This window comes from Takifugu flavidus, chromosome 15 (genome assembly GCF_003711565.1).
Source record: "Takifugu flavidus isolate HTHZ2018 chromosome 15, ASM371156v2, whole genome shotgun sequence".
NCBI lineage: Eukaryota > Metazoa > Chordata > Actinopteri > Tetraodontiformes > Tetraodontidae > Takifugu > Takifugu flavidus.
This window is the reverse complement of record NC_079534.1, coordinates 8,560,897-8,576,218: the sequence shown is the minus strand read 5'-3', so window position 1 is coordinate 8,576,218 and position 15,322 is coordinate 8,560,897. Positions and strand designations below refer to the sequence as shown.

Genomic DNA, 15,322 nt, shown 5'->3' with positions numbered 1-15,322 from the left:
TGAGTTCATCAATTGTTAACTTTGCTCTCCATAAACAGTACTCTGTTTTTCTTATTAATTTGGCTTTTCACAGACACAAATTTCAGAATGATTTGTAAGTCACAGGACGTGTGCAAACTCTTGTCAGAGGCCAAACGGACAAGCAGGACAGTGATTTCTTTGGCAATCCTGGCAATGCTATTGTGTACCACTTCTGACAAGATTTTCTAAAACAAGAAAAGATTTAATACAGATAACTGACAGCAATTCATCAAAATCAAATCGAAATCAAATCAATCTTTATATATATAGTGTCTTACAATCAAAATTGTTTCAAGGTGCTTTCCAGAATCCCAGGGCCTAATCCCAGACAAGCAACAGTGGCAAGGAAAAACTCCCCTTTAACAGAAAGAAACCTTGAGCAGGACCAGGCTCATGTAGGGGGACCCTCCTGCTGGTGGCCGGCTGGGTAGAGAGGAGAGGGGGGAGGACAGGTAGAGGATAGAATGGAGCGGAGAGGGGAGGGGAGGAGAGGAGAGGAGAGGAGAGAGGAGAGGAGAGGAGAGGAGGAGAGGAGAGGAGAGAGAGGAGAGGAGAGGAGAGGAGAGGAGAGGAGAGAGGAGAGGAGAGGAGAGCATGACCCAGTGAGGTGACAGAGGCCTGTCAGGTGATCATGTTTCTGGACCCTGGCAGTCTTGGCCTATAACAGCATAGCTAAGATGTTAACCTAACGATTAGACGACCCCCTAAGTATGATAATTTGTCTATCTATGATAGTAACTGGAACTACAGAATTAGTAACAATAAGCTTTTTCAAAAAGGTAGGTTTTAAGTCTGATCTTAAAAGTAGAGATGGAGTCTGCCTCCCGTACCTGGACAGGGAGCTGGTTCCATAGCAGGGGGGCCTGGTAGCTAAATGCTCGGCCCCCCATTCTACCCCTAGAGACGCTGGGAACCACAAGTAGACCAGCATTCTGAAAGTGGAGCGGTCTATTGGGCTGGTAAGGTGTCACTAGCTTCTCCAGGTAGGATGGAGCTAGGCCTCTGAGGACCTTGTAGGTCAAAAGAAGGGTTTTAAAAATTATTCTAAATTTAACGGGCAGCCAATGTAAAGACGCCAGTACAGGAGTAATGTGATCTCTTTTGTCAATACCTGTCAGAACTCTGGCTGCAGCATTTTGGATCAACTGGAGGCTTCTTAAAGAGTTGTTTGGACACCCTGTTAATAAAGAATTACAATAGTCCAGCCTGGAAGTAACAAATGCATGGACTAACTTTTCAGCATCATGCCGCATCAGTAGTTTCCTGATCTTTGTGATGTTCCTCAAGTGAAAAAAGGCACTTCTAGAGACTATTTTAATGTGTGAGTTGAAGGAGAGGTTTTGGTCAAAAGTTACTCCTAGATTCCTCACAGAGAGACTAGATGTTAATGAGATACCATCTAGAGTGATCATGTGATCTAATCTATCCCTGAGAGGTTCAGGACCAAACACCATGACCTCAGTTAAGGAGGAGGAAATTTGAAGACATCCAGGACTTTATGTCTTTAAGACAGGTCTGAAGCTTCACTAACTTCTCTGTCTCCTCTGGTTTCATGGATAAATAAAGCTGAGTGTCATCAGCATAACAATGAAAATTTATCCCATGCTGCTGAATAATGTTCCCTAAGGGAAGCATATACAAGGTGAAGAGGATTGGTCCAAGTACAGAACCTTGAGGAACTCCATGGCTAACCCTACTGTATGAGGAGGGAACACCATGGACATGAGCAAACTGGCATCTATCAGATAGATACAATCTAAACCAGTCTAGTGCTGTCCCTTTAATCCCAATCACATGTTCCAGTCTCTGTAACAGGATGCTGTGATCAACTATCAAAAGCAGCACTGAGGTCCAGCAGAACCAGCATAGAGACCAGTCCATGAGCTGAAGCTATAAGAAGATCATTAGTAACTTTAAGAAGTGCTGTTTCTGTACTGTGATGAGCTCTAAAGCCTGGCTGAAATATCTCAAACAGGCTGTTTCTCTGCAGGTGCTCCAGTAACTGAGTCACCACCACCTTCTCAAGAATTTTAGAGATAAAGGGAAGGTTGGATATCGGCCTATAATTTGCTAAGACATCAGGATCCAGTGATGGTTTTTTAAGCAACGGCTTAATCACTGCCACACTAAAAGATTAAAAATAACCAAAATGTAATACCTTTACACTGAAATACAGGTTTATTTTTGTTTTTTTATTTCGTTTTGTAAAAGCAGGCAGATAGAAGACACCGACTCACTAAGACAGTTATGTTATCGGCTGAGCAAGAGCTGTCCATGGTGCTACTGGATGCCCAAATCCTATTACAGCAGCTCTCTCTCTCTTTCTCCAACTCAGTTGTTCTCTCTCTCTCTCTCTCTCTCTCTCTCTCTCTCTCTCTCTCTCTCTCTCTCTCTCTCTCTCTATCCTTCTATCATTCTCTCTTTCTGTGCTTTGTGCTTTCTGATGGTTTGCAGACTCTGTCTCAAGGCTCGGGTACTCTTCCTATCTCATCTCAACTTTTTACCTTTTTATTTCAACCAGTATGTGGACCTACATCCGTCTGTGTGCTCTCAGCATGTTTGGTAAAATTCTCGTCAGAGGCAAGGCCAAACAGTGACACTAACTAAGCAGGTCCTATGGTAGGAAGCCTATGGTTCCAGCTCTCCTGAGATATCATCAGTTTACACAAAGGTGGGTTGCAAATAATTACTCAGTGTCTCTTGTGATTTTATCAGACCTAAAGTAAAACAAAGACAGATATATGAATTGTGCTCATGTAACCTTTGTTGTTAATCAATCTTAATTAAAACCATAGTAATTGAAGTGACTTATGCCTGTTACATATAATTCCTTTCCTTTCTCTTTTAATGACTTATGTGTTATAAATAAGAGTCACAAACAGGATTCAAGGCCGAAATATTCTTTCCACCACACACTTTCCCTTTATCATAGTTTTGTTTGTTCCTATCTATCTATCTATCTATCTATCTATCTATCTATCTATCTATCTATCTATCTATCTATCTATCTATCTATCTATCTATCTATCTATCTATCTATCTATCTATCTATCTACCAGTCTGTCTGTCTGTCCGTCCGTCCATCTGTCCATCTAATTATCTAACTAAATAGATAATGTTAGATTTGGGCTTTATTTCAAATGTTAACTTGTCTAAATTTTTTCTGGTGAACCAGAAGCTTTTTTAAATCGTGACTTAGCAGCTTGCTTCTTGATGTAACCTTGTCCATGAATGTCCTCAGAGAAGATAGACAGTCCATAATTAGAAATGGCAGACTTGAGCCAGAGGAGACCAGGACTAATGCCTCTATGTGGATTTGTGTTACACAATCAGCTAGACTAAAGGTCCCTCAGTCAGAGCACTTCTACTGGTCACTTAAGCCTTTATGGTCCAATGGGAGAGAAGTACCAACAAACCAAACTTCAATCGCAAAGGGAAAATTGTTAAAGAATACTGACATTAGAAGTAATGTCACAATGATTCCACAAAATAACAACTTCTTATTAATGTCCATGTCATAGGGAATTTGAGATTCAGACCTTCCATTAAGTGTAGTCAAATTCCACCCATGATTGGAGACTAGACCTAGTTCAATTCTGTATTGGTCTGTTAATCTACTGTTGTTTTGCTAATTGAATTTTCAAAGTTGTCCTTAAAACATGGAACAATTAGAACAGTAAAAATCTTAGGGGGGAGGGGTTAAAGCAAAAAATGATAGTGAATGAATGAATCAGACCCAGAAAAATTATTGTATGTTGCATTGTCTTACAGCCATGGGTCCACAGAGGAGTTCTAAGGCGTGAACTGAGCCTGGTGTGCTTGTGGGCCTGGGCAAGAAACATCCTACATAAGCTCCACCCACCTGCCCAAACGCCTCCAGCCTCAGAGCTTACCCCACAGTGGCAAACATGACGGACAGAAGCACACCTAAACTCCCCACCCAGTCAATCACAGCATCTGTGCTCCCACCTGAGCCCATCGACATCATTCGTATGAAGGCTCGCTCACGACGGGTCCATCTTAATGTTGGAGGTCTCACACATGAGGTTTTGTGGAGAACACTAGACCGGCTGCCTAGAACCCGTTTGGGGCGGCTCAGAGACTGCAACACTCATGAGTCACTGCTGGAAATCTGTGATGACTACACTCTTAATGAGAATGAATATTTCTTTGACCGACACCCAATGGCCTTCTCCTCCATCCTCAACTTTTACAGAACAGGGAAGCTGCACATGATGGAGGAGATGTGCGCCCTGTCCTTTGGTCAGGAACTGGATTATTGGGGGGTGGATGAGATCTATCTAGAGTCATGTTGCATGGCACGGTACCACCAAAAGAAGGAACAGATGAATGAGGAGTTGAGGAGAGAGGCAGAAACTCTGAGAGACAATGAGACTGAGGACCAGGAGCAGGGCTGCTGCCCCGAACAGAGACAGAAGCTCTGGGATCTGCTGGAGAAACCAAGCTCATCTGTGGCCGCAAAGGTTAAACACACTCTCTGATATGTTGCATACACACTTGAAGACTAGTTTGTCCACTCTGTAGTCCACTCACTCAATAGTTAAGTTTGACGAGAGTATGATGTTGACAGAATAAAGCAAATTGCAAAACTACAAGAATGCAAAGAAAAACTAGTTGACTCACCCCACCGGCCCAGTAAGGTAATTAAGGGTGAAACAGATAAATCTGCATTCCTGAATGAGAGGGGGAAGTGATTGCTTTAGATGTTTAAGGTTAACATTTATCTTGAAGTTACTTGTTGGACTTTGTGGGAGATCTTAGAGACTTTAAGTAGCAGCAAAAATGGATAAAATAGTTTTACAGGCCATGATGATGATGATGATGATGATGATTATTATTGTTGTTGTTGTTATCATCACATACTACATCATCTATCATCACATACAAATAATGTACAGTAGGATGGAAAAGTTAAAAAAATCCCTAACCCTAACCCTGAACCCTAACCCATACCTTGATCTTAACCTAAACCCAATACTAATCAAAACCAAGTCTTGGTTCCCTCAAATAGGCCTTCAATGTTGTGAGGATAACCCAAATGTCCTCAGTTGTCAAAATGTCCCCACTCTAGAGGTGAAACACACATGTGCACACACACACACACACACACACACACACACACACACACACACACACACACACACACACACACACACGTTACACTTCAGTCTTAATCTCCTTTAGTCTGAACTTGCTCTATACTAACTGTTGCAGGCTGGACTGTCAATGTCTGACCTGCACAAAGTACAGCTCAGTACTCAGTGTAAAAAATCTGGCTGGTATGATGTATACATCAATGTAAATGCCATTTGCAGCACACCAAGTGAAGAGATAAGTGAGAAGGAAGACCTGAGAGTGGTTGACCTTGATCTGGATTCTTATCTACAACACCTCCAAAATGAAATGGGGTCCAATTCAAATCCATTTCTGGAAATGGTTCAAATCCAGCTTTCAGTCATGCTGCAGTAAAAGTATGTCACAAGGAATAGGATGACCTAGTTCTTGATTAAGTTAAATGTGTTTGCTTAACTTAATTACTTTGATTAATAATTGATTGTAGAGTACTATAATTAAGTCCTAGATTTGCTTATATTTCTGATTGTGCACCGGCAAGTTAAGGATTCTTTTATCCTAGTTTCTTTCATTTCCATAGATGAAATAATCTCACGTAATCTTTGTTTATAGGGCCTTGTTTACTTTAATTGTTTTGCTTTTTCTTAAAGTGAATTCTTAAGAAATACTTTCTGCTTTTTAAAATGGTGATATTATTTATGCTATCACTTATTCATTATGGTTCATCTAATACTTTATGACTTTTATTGAAATAGTCACAGTAAGGGAGGTTTTTAAAGATGGAAGGACAGTCTAACAATATATTGTTCAGAGCCATTTTTCTGGGTGTTCTTAGCACTATGTATTTGTTCTTATTTATTTATTTATTTATTTATTTATTTATTTATTTATTTATTTATTTAGTTAGTTATTTATTTAGTTAGTTAGTTAGTTAGTTAGTTAGTTAGTTAGTTAGTTAGTTAGTTAAGATTAAGATTAACTTTATTCATCCCCGTGGGGAAATTGAATTGTAATAGCACCCTATACAAAGTATAGAAACAGAATAAATAAATACAGATAAGATTAGAACGTTATAAGCATATATACAGCATATATTATAAGCATATATATATAGATATAATATATACATAATATAATATATACATATTATTAGCATTATAAGCATATATACATAAATATAGAATAAAATAAAAATAAAATTACAACATAAACATTACACAATAATTGTTATTGGCTGGGTTTGGATGAGCGTTAGTTAGTTAGTTAGTTAGTTAGTTAGTTAGTTAGTTAGTTAGTTAGTTAGTTAGTTAGTTAGTTAGTTAGTTAGTTAGTATGTTTTTATAGTGTTGTTTTGGTAGCTGATTTATGTCTTTTTTTGTTGATCTGCTGAGTTTTAAATATTAAAACCAATAGTTCTTCCTCCCCTGCTCAACATGTAAAGCAGCTTGTGTTCCAGTGCAGGTTTAAATCTGCATTTAAGTCTGCTGCACTTTTTGGCAGCCATTAAGCCACTAAGACAGTGAAGGGAAGGTGGACACACTTGTCCACAGGTCCCAGCAGGCCCCGCGTCCTTCACAATTCACAGACTGTGTCCTTGTACATTTAATATTAACTTAATCGTAGTGTGTTTTAATTAGTGGTTCATTTTTATGCATTTTTTTTCTTTTATGGTTTCATTCAGATCTTTTTAAGGGTAACTACAAGAACCTTGGAACCTTTTTTTTTTTTTTACATTATTTCAGAACAAATTATGCAGTTTTTTGTTTAACGCAGTTTGGAGCTGGATTTATTTGATTTATCTGTATTTATTTGGAGGCCCTTCAGTGGTTTGACACTGACCTCTTTGAAAATATATAGTGATTGTGTTTGACCCTTCAGGCCACCAAGTATTTCTTCTGACGATACCTGTTTCCTCTGGAGGGAAGAATGAGTAAAGCGCTCTCTATCCTTTCCAAAGATAGCACCCCAATCCTATTACAATTATCAAGAAATGTCCCAGCCAGAGCTGCAGAGACAAGACTCAAACTGTGCATACTTGTGTTACCTTCTTCAACTTTGAAGTATATACATGTATTTCAGTACATTTTTAAATCCAATACCAAAATTGTCTAAAATTTAGTTTAAAAAATGCTAGCAGCAAGGTGTGGTTATTTGCCTGCATTCTCTTCTGTTGTTTCTGAGATTTGTCTGTAATCTTCCACCCACTTTCTGTGCTCATATGCTATTTTTGTGCTGTTTGCCAAACGTCTGTCTCACCACATAAAACTGCACAAAACAATTCAAAGGAAAATAAGAAGTCAAAATTGTACATTTTAAAACAGTGACATTGACGTTGTCACTAAGTGTAATAACATTTGGTTAGGAGTGGATAAAACCATATATTCCAAGTCCAGCATTATTTATTCTAGATTACTTACATGCTAATCTAGGACTTAAAAACACATGCCATCGCTATCCCTGAGGATAATAATTATCTTTGTTGTCTGTTGTCTTATATTGCAGATCCTGGCTATGATCTCCATCCTGTTCATCATAATTTCCACCATCTCCTTGTCATTGAACACCTTACCAGAGCTACAAGTAGTAGACGAATTTGGCGAGTTTAATGATAATCCCAGCCTCGCCCATGTGGAAGCTGTCTGCGTCACCTGGTTCACCCTGGAGTACATCCTACGCCTGCTCTCAGCACCCCAGAAGTGGCATTTTATCAAAGCTCCATTGAATATAATTGATTTGCTGGCTATCCTGCCTTACTTTGTCACTCTCTGTCTGACTGAGTCTAGCAAGAGTGTAATGCAGTTTCAAAATATGCGCCGTGTGGTCCAAATATTTCGAATTATGAGAATCCTGAGGATCTTGAAGTTAGCCAGGCATTCCACGGGGCTCCAGTCCCTCGGGTTTACTCTACGAAGGAGCTATAATGAATTGGGACTACTGATTCTATTCTTAGCAATGGGGATCATGATATTCTCTAGTCTTGTGTTCTTTGCTGAGAAGGATGAAGAATCTACTAAATTCACCAGTATCCCTGCATCATTTTGGTGGGCTACAATTACAATGACCACTGTTGGTTATGGAGATATCTACCCAAAAACCCTGCTGGGGAAGATTGTAGGTGGGCTTTGCTGCATAGCAGGTGTGCTAGTCATTGCCCTTCCCATCCCCATCATTGTCAATAATTTCTCAGAATTTTACCGAGAACAGAGGAGGCAGGAGAAGGCAATCAAGAGAAGAGAAGCTCTTGAAAGAGCCAAACGCAGTGGAAGCATTGTTTCTATTACACCAAAGGATGCTTTTGCACGTAGCATGGAACTTACAGATGTCTTGGTGGAAAAGAAAGAAGAGAGTAAATGTCCTGTGGACTCTCAGCATTCACCAAGTCACTGGAGTTACCACAAGCACTATACAAATGATGTGCATAAACCAAATCTGCAATCCCATTACAAAGAAGTGACTCAGTTGGGTTCCCCTCAAAAAGTCAATCCTTCTTCTAACAAAAGTACTCCTCAACACCTCAACATGCAGCTGCTCGGTGATGCTAACAAAGAGACAGCCATCAACCAACAGCGACAAGAAAAAGAAATCAAGGAAGAGATGGAGATGAACATTTTGAGTTCAAACCAAAAATCCTCAGCTGAATTCAACAATGCCAGAAAGACCTCCAATGTAGCAGAAATGTTTTCAGTGGAAAGAGGAGAATGTAGGTCTCTGTCCTCTCTTTCTGAAGAATTACAAAGTGGTGCGAGGCAGCAGCGTATCCCCCCGCCTTTAGATCTGAGTCAGATCACCACTATGGAGATGAGGAGTGCTGAACGCCTCCATCCACTCAGATCTGTCAGAGAGGGCTTGTATGAAACTGGAACTGAAACTGGTTTAAGTCCACAGAGTGTTGGGAATTTTGGAGCATCTAATGACAGCCTCTGTCACTCATTGCAAGATTACAGTATCTCCCCAAATTCAAGAGCTCTCAAGATTGATTTTGTTGGAACCCAAGATGACGTGCTAATGGCTGTAATGACACCTGTGACAACAACAGCCTCCACTGGCTCAGCCAAGGTTGTTCAGTTGTTGTCTGAAGATGTGTGTCCCAAATTGTCTACATCTCACACTTTAGCACTACCGGAAGTTACCTCTCCAAAGCCTTTACTTAAATCTGCACTTGAAGCCCAGCAATCTGTCAGTTCATGCTACTCCCAGGAGGGGGATGAGCGTTCAGCAGCCAGGAGCTTAGAAGGTGAAGGGCAGCTCACAGGCTTAAGTCATCAAGGAAGGAATCACATGGAAAGGTCTGCTGTCGGCTCAGGCAACAGTGCTTGCCCACTGCTGCCAAAAGCCAACTCGCTAAAGTGCTCCCAGGAGCAACTAACTACTGAGGAAGAAGGGCAAACAGCAGACCAGAGTCAAGAGAAACTAGAAAACCACATCACTGTGGATAGAAGCCCGACACCACCCTGTGAAACCAGCATGTGAAGGAAAAGTAGAGAAACTTTCAAACAAATGGATGGCTTGAGAAATGGAAAATTCACTTGATGTGTGATTAAAAGATAAAGTTTTGAAATCTTTTTTTAAAAACAAAAAACAAAAAAAAAAAAAACACAACAGTTGAGAAAAAGCCTGAAATGATGCCACCTGGCGTTTTTACTGGGCATCCACCGGAGTCGTCTGTTCACTCTCATGGTGAAAAAGATGCTATGTGAATGCTGATCTCATGTGAATGCTACTGACTCCTTCAGAAATCTATTGAGGACAAGAACAATGTATTTTAGCTCAAATATGAGCATAAGTGAAGCTCTGAGTGAGAGAACTACCCTGAAGGAACTTTCATATGACGCACAAAGGAACAACACGGAAAGATGGTACCTGCGAATAACACACTTTTTACAACCAAACAGTATTTGATTTTATTTTTCCTTTTAAAAAAAACCTGCTTTATAGGTTTTGTTTTTCGTGATTGCAGAATTGAAAGACTTTGGGAGACAAAAACCTGAAAAACCAGTACATACAAGCGTGTGTGTGTGTGTGTGTGTGTGTGTGTGTGTGTGTGTGTGTGTTTTTCTTAGCTGTAGGAAAAAGGACAGGTGGGGGAACCGTTCTCATCACACTGGTTATTCTCATTTCATCAACAATCACAGAGCCAGAAATATTCTAAAAAAACTAAAACAATATTTTCCTTATACTGTCCATGATTGCAGCAGCAATGTTATGTGCTAAATGTTCTTTTTTTCTTTCGGTGGTGGAAGGAGTGCGAGCGGGAGAGAGAGAAAACGAATGAGATACTGTGCAAAAACGCGTTTCCTATTTCTGTCTTTTTCTGTGTGAGTGTGAATTATAGTGAATATAGTTTATTTATTGTGTGTTTCGTTGTTTTATTTTAGTTTAACGAGTGCTTGTGTGGGTTTGTCGGGCGGCCGTCATGGCGGCGAACGCCACTTTAACCGGGTTGAGCCGGGGACACGGGGTGAAGGTGGGAGCGGGCTGCACGCTCAGTGTGGAGGAGGTGGCTCTGGCTGTGGGCCAGGAAATCGGCCACAGTTCGATTAAATCCGCCGCCCGTAAGAACAGGGCGGTAGTGCTGTTCCTAGAGCAGGTGGAACAGGCGAACATGTTGGTGGAGACGGGGATCACCGGGGGGCAGTTCGTGCAGGTGACTCCGCTGACGCAGCCGGCGGCGCGGATTACCTTGTCCAACGTGCCGCCGTTCGTCAGCGATGAGTTCCTGGAGAGATAACTGTCCCGACATGGGAAACTGGTGTCCTCCATTAGGAAGTTGTTGTCGGGTTGTCGGTCGCTATTGTTGAGACGCGTAGTGTCTCACCGCAGGCAGGACCACATGATCTTAACAGGGCGGAGGAGTTTAATTGATTGATTATATTTTGTTTGCTACCTCCTCTGCCCTTAAATGTTTTAGCTGTGGCGAAGAGGGACACCTGGCCAGGGCTTGTCCGAGCCGCGCGGTTCCGGACGTGGCGACGCCGGCGGCAGAGTCTGCCGCGCCCGACTCCGCGGCCCGTTCCGGCGGCGAGGCGTCGGTGGTGCGGTGCGGGGGCCCCCGCGCTGTCCCGGACGGACCGCAAATGGAGTCGAAGGCGGAGGGGAAAAGGAGTGAGTGTGTGCGTGTGACTGAGGTGAGTGGAGAGAACGTGGAGGTGGTGGTGGAAGTGACTGGCGACAGTGGGGAGGCGGGGAAGGTAAGGGATTTTACTGGGGTGGAAATTGAAGTGTTGTGTGGGCTGGGTGAGACTGGTGATGGAATGAGTGAAATAAGTGAACTAGGTGAGGCAGGAGAGATGAGAGACATGGGTCAAACAGGTGAACAGGGTGCAGCGGTAGGTGAAATGGGGCAGGGGACAGGTGAGCGTGGGGTGCCAGCGATGGTGGCTGGCGAGCTGGGTGAGGGAGGAATGAAGACAGATGAGGTGGGTGTGAGCACAGGTAAGCTGGGTGAGGGAGGTGCGGGTACAAGTGAGGGCAGTGGGGGGTGTCTCAATGGTGACCTGCTCCTGCAAAGGGGTGCAGAAAACAAAAATATATCAGGAAGGACAGTGGAGACAAAGAAGCTGGGCGGCTGGAGGATGCAGCCGCTGCCACAGTGACCAGGAGTACATGTCCGACACCAGTGAACTGTCAAACACAGATGATTTGTACCCCCCAAGGACGATCAAGACCTTTCTTACAGAGACCAAAGATATGAGGGGCCCTGATTTGGGGACATAGCGACAAGCTGCTGTTTATCCAATCAGGAAACCATTGGATTAAACACAAAGCAGCGTCTGACCTCACCGAGCCTGAGATCTTTCGGCTGAAGAAACACATGGGCAAAGCCAGGAAACAGCTCAGAGAACTGTCAAACAAGAGCACCAGCTTGTAGGCTGTCCGGCTGGGAAGTGATGGAGCCCCCCCCCCCCCCCCCCCCCGCTGGAGCCTGTGTGACAAGCCACCACCGTTCTCCTCTCTGGGATGGATCTCTGTGTCAAACCAGTGCCCGTTTCTGTTCCGAGCGAAAGACAATATTTCAAGTGCGATGAACACGAGAGACTCACTGTACTTTTTTTTGAATGTCAAATATTAATTGCACATTGAACAAACTCCTTGTAGAGTTACTGTTTTTTGTTGAATTCTATTCATTTTACTTTATTGTCACTACTGTGTTGTCAACAGGGTGTGTAATTTGTAAATAAAGTGTTTGTGTAAAAATCAAAAAAATCTTTCTTTCTTTTTTTTTTTTTATATTTTCACCATGAATTCAGTTTCACTGATGACCAACACCACAGACAACACAGCCAGACACAGCACTCAAATTATCAAGTACTTCTCTACAGGCATTTTTTTAGGTACTTCAAATCTCTGAGTAACTTGAGCTATAGTTTAGAATCAATCAATAAATTTGAAAGTGTAGCTCATTACAATTTTTTCCAGACTTTATGAGAACTCATTTACTCAAGGAAGAAAAAGGAGGCAAACTCATTTTCCACATTCTACTCACCCATCATATTGTAATTATCATCTTAATTAGGTATATTTGACAATGATGGCAAACTATAGTACACATTATAGTACATGAATGTAAATGTTTTTTTCTACACACACACACACACACACACATTAGTTAAGGTCATTCATATCGAGGTTATTCCTAGGTATTTTCCAAACATGACTTTTATTTAAGGGTGATGTACAAAATTGTTCTATATGAATGCTAAAAACACATAAATACTTAAAATGTAAAATTTCAAGAGGATGGCAAAATTCATGGTTCCTGTATTCCTTGGCTGTAATTAAAAAAAACTTCAGTTGTATATATTCCTATGAGTGAAATACACTTTTACCAATGACAGCACAAAGCCGTCACTAATTACACAATTGAACGACATTCTAAACACTGTGGAATCTATTGACTTTATCATAACCAATGGGAAAAATTGCCAAAATTTCACAATGCTGCCAGAGATAATAAAATGAAGAAATAACATCTTATGCACATACCCCTGAATGATTTAATTCCTCAATTGAGAGACCACTTGTGTGAAGCATTATTGAACTGTTGTGTGGTGATTATTGAAGAGTGTATGATAAACTTTTACTGTATTTCTGTGTGGGTGTTGATTGTGGCAGACAGAAGAGGAGTGCCCTTTACAGGCATTCTTAAATGGTACTTAAAAGAAGGACCCTGTGCCTCTTAAGCACCCTAAGTTTATTTATTGGATTGTTTTTATTTAATGAACACCTGCTGACACACTGAAAAGGTCATTAAATTGCAACAGAGTATGACATGCTCTGTGACTGTACTCAAGTTTGTCCACTTGTTCCTATAAATGTCCAATTTTTGTCTGAAATTTGAGGTATTTGTGGGTGACACCTCAGTAATATTCTTAAAGGGTGCCTTTTCATAAAAAGACATTTATGAGAAGGTGGAACAAAGTGTATCCATAGATTGTTTTTCCCTTTCACTCTGTGTTTAGTGAATATACTAATTTGGAAGTACTTGTGTGCTGCATATCTTAACATTTGTGTTGTTAATTAACTGACTATCAGACAAGTAGATTTAATGCAACATAGATTAGATGCCACAGTGTCATTTCTTGTTCAGTTAATCTAGCATTGTATGCTGCACAGAACAGATAAACTACAATAAAATGGTTCAGCAAATGACTTTATGATTCTATGATAATGACAATGGGAAAGACTTTCAGCACATTGTGTGATAATTGCATGGTCTTTCATTGATGATGTAATTTCGGGTGTAATTCAGGATGGAAAGGTTAATTCAAATATGTGACAAACTGAGATCACCAGTATAGGACCCATATTATAGAAATGCCTTATCTTAATGGGAGTGACTAATAATAAGTCCTCCCTGGGCTGCCACCTTATCGTGGTGGAGGGGTTTGCGTGTCCCAATGATCCCAGGAGCTCCGTTGTCTGGGGCTATATGCCCCTGGTAGGGCCACCCATGGCAAACAGGTCCTAGGTGAGGGACCAGACAAAGCGTAGCCCAGGACCCCCTAATGATGTGGAACAACATTGGTGCCAAGTTTCCCTTGCCCGGATGCGGGTCACCGGGGCCCCCTCCTGGAGCCAGGCCTGGGGGTGGGGCACGTTGGCGAGCGCCTGGTGGCCGGACCTCTGCCCATGGAGTCCGGCCGGGCGCAGCCCGAAGAGGCAACATGGGACCCCCTTCCCGTGGGCTCACCACCTGCAGGAGGGGCCAAGGGGGTCGGGTGCATTGTGTTTTGGGTAGCAGCCGGAGGCAGGGACCTTGGCGGTCTGATTCCCGGCTGCACAAACTGGCTCTAGGGACATGGAATGTCACCTCTCTGGTGGGAAAGGAGCCTGAGTTGGTGCGCGAGGTTGAGAAGTTCCGACTAGATATAGTTGGCCTCACCTCGACGCACGGCAAGGGCTCTGGAACCAGTCTTCTTGAGAGGGGTTGGACTCTCTACCACTCTGGAGTTGCCGATGGTGAGAGGCGACGAGCAGGGGTGGCAATTCTGGTTGCTCCCCGGCTCAATGCCTGTGTATTGGAGTTTACCCCGATGGATGAGAGGGTAGCCTCCCTTCGCCTTCGGGTGGGGGGACGGATCCTGACTGTTGTTTGTGCCTATGGTCCAAACAGCAGTTCAGCGTATCCACCCTTTTTGGAGTCCTTAGAGGGAGTGCTGGAGAGTGCCCCTTCTGGGGGCTCCCTCGTCCTCCTGGGTGACTTCAATGCTCACGTTGGCAATGACAGTGTGACCTGGAGAGGTGTGATTGGGAAGAACGGCCCCCCTGATCTGAACCCGAGTGGTGTTTTGTTATTGGACTTCTGTGCTCGTCTCAGATTGTCCATAACGAACACCTTGTTCAGACATAAAGGCGTCCACATGTGCACTTGGCACCAGGACGCCTTAGGCCGCAGATCGATGATCGACTTTGTGGTTGTGTCATCGGATTTGCGGCCGCATGTTCTGGACACTCGGGTGAAGAGAGGGGCGGAGCTGTCAACTGATCACCACCTGGTGGTGAGTTGGCTCCGATGGTGGGGAAGGATGCCGGACAGACCTGGCAGGCCCAAACGTGTTGTGAGGGTCTGCTGGGAACGCCTGGCAGAGTCCCCTGTCAGAAGGAGCTTCAACTCACGCCTCCGGGAGAGCTTTGACCATGTCCCGGGGGAGGCGGGGGACATTGAGTCCGAGTGGACCATGTTCCGTGCCTCCATTGTTGAGGCAGC

The 15,322-nt window shown here is 42.8% G+C and overlaps 1 protein-coding gene across 1 annotated transcript; it reads left to right on the top strand.

The window, feature by feature from the left end:
• The first annotated feature begins 2,463 nt into the window (after positions 1-2,463).
• Positions 2,464-12,431, top strand: LOC130539459 (potassium voltage-gated channel subfamily B member 2-like). The gene is made up of 3 exons (XM_057057805.1): positions 2,464-2,692; positions 3,793-4,505; positions 7,618-12,431. Exons 2-3 carry the CDS (start codon positions 3,930-3,932, stop codon positions 9,583-9,585), a joined length of 2,544 nt encoding a protein of 847 aa, XP_056913785.1. The 5' UTR covers positions 2,464-2,692; positions 3,793-3,929; the 3' UTR covers positions 9,586-12,431.
• The last annotated feature ends 2,891 nt before the right edge of the window (positions 12,432-15,322 follow it).

Excerpts from the sequence above, each read along its gene's own strand:
- LOC130539459 (XM_057057805.1), top strand. The coding sequence starts at position 3,930 with ATGACGGACAGAAGCACACCTAAACTCCCCACCCAGTCAATCACAGCA. Across the intron at positions 4,506-7,617 it reads GCTCATCTGTGGCCGCAAAG|ATCCTGGCTATGATCTCCAT; the intron begins GTTAAACACACT and ends CTTATATTGCAG.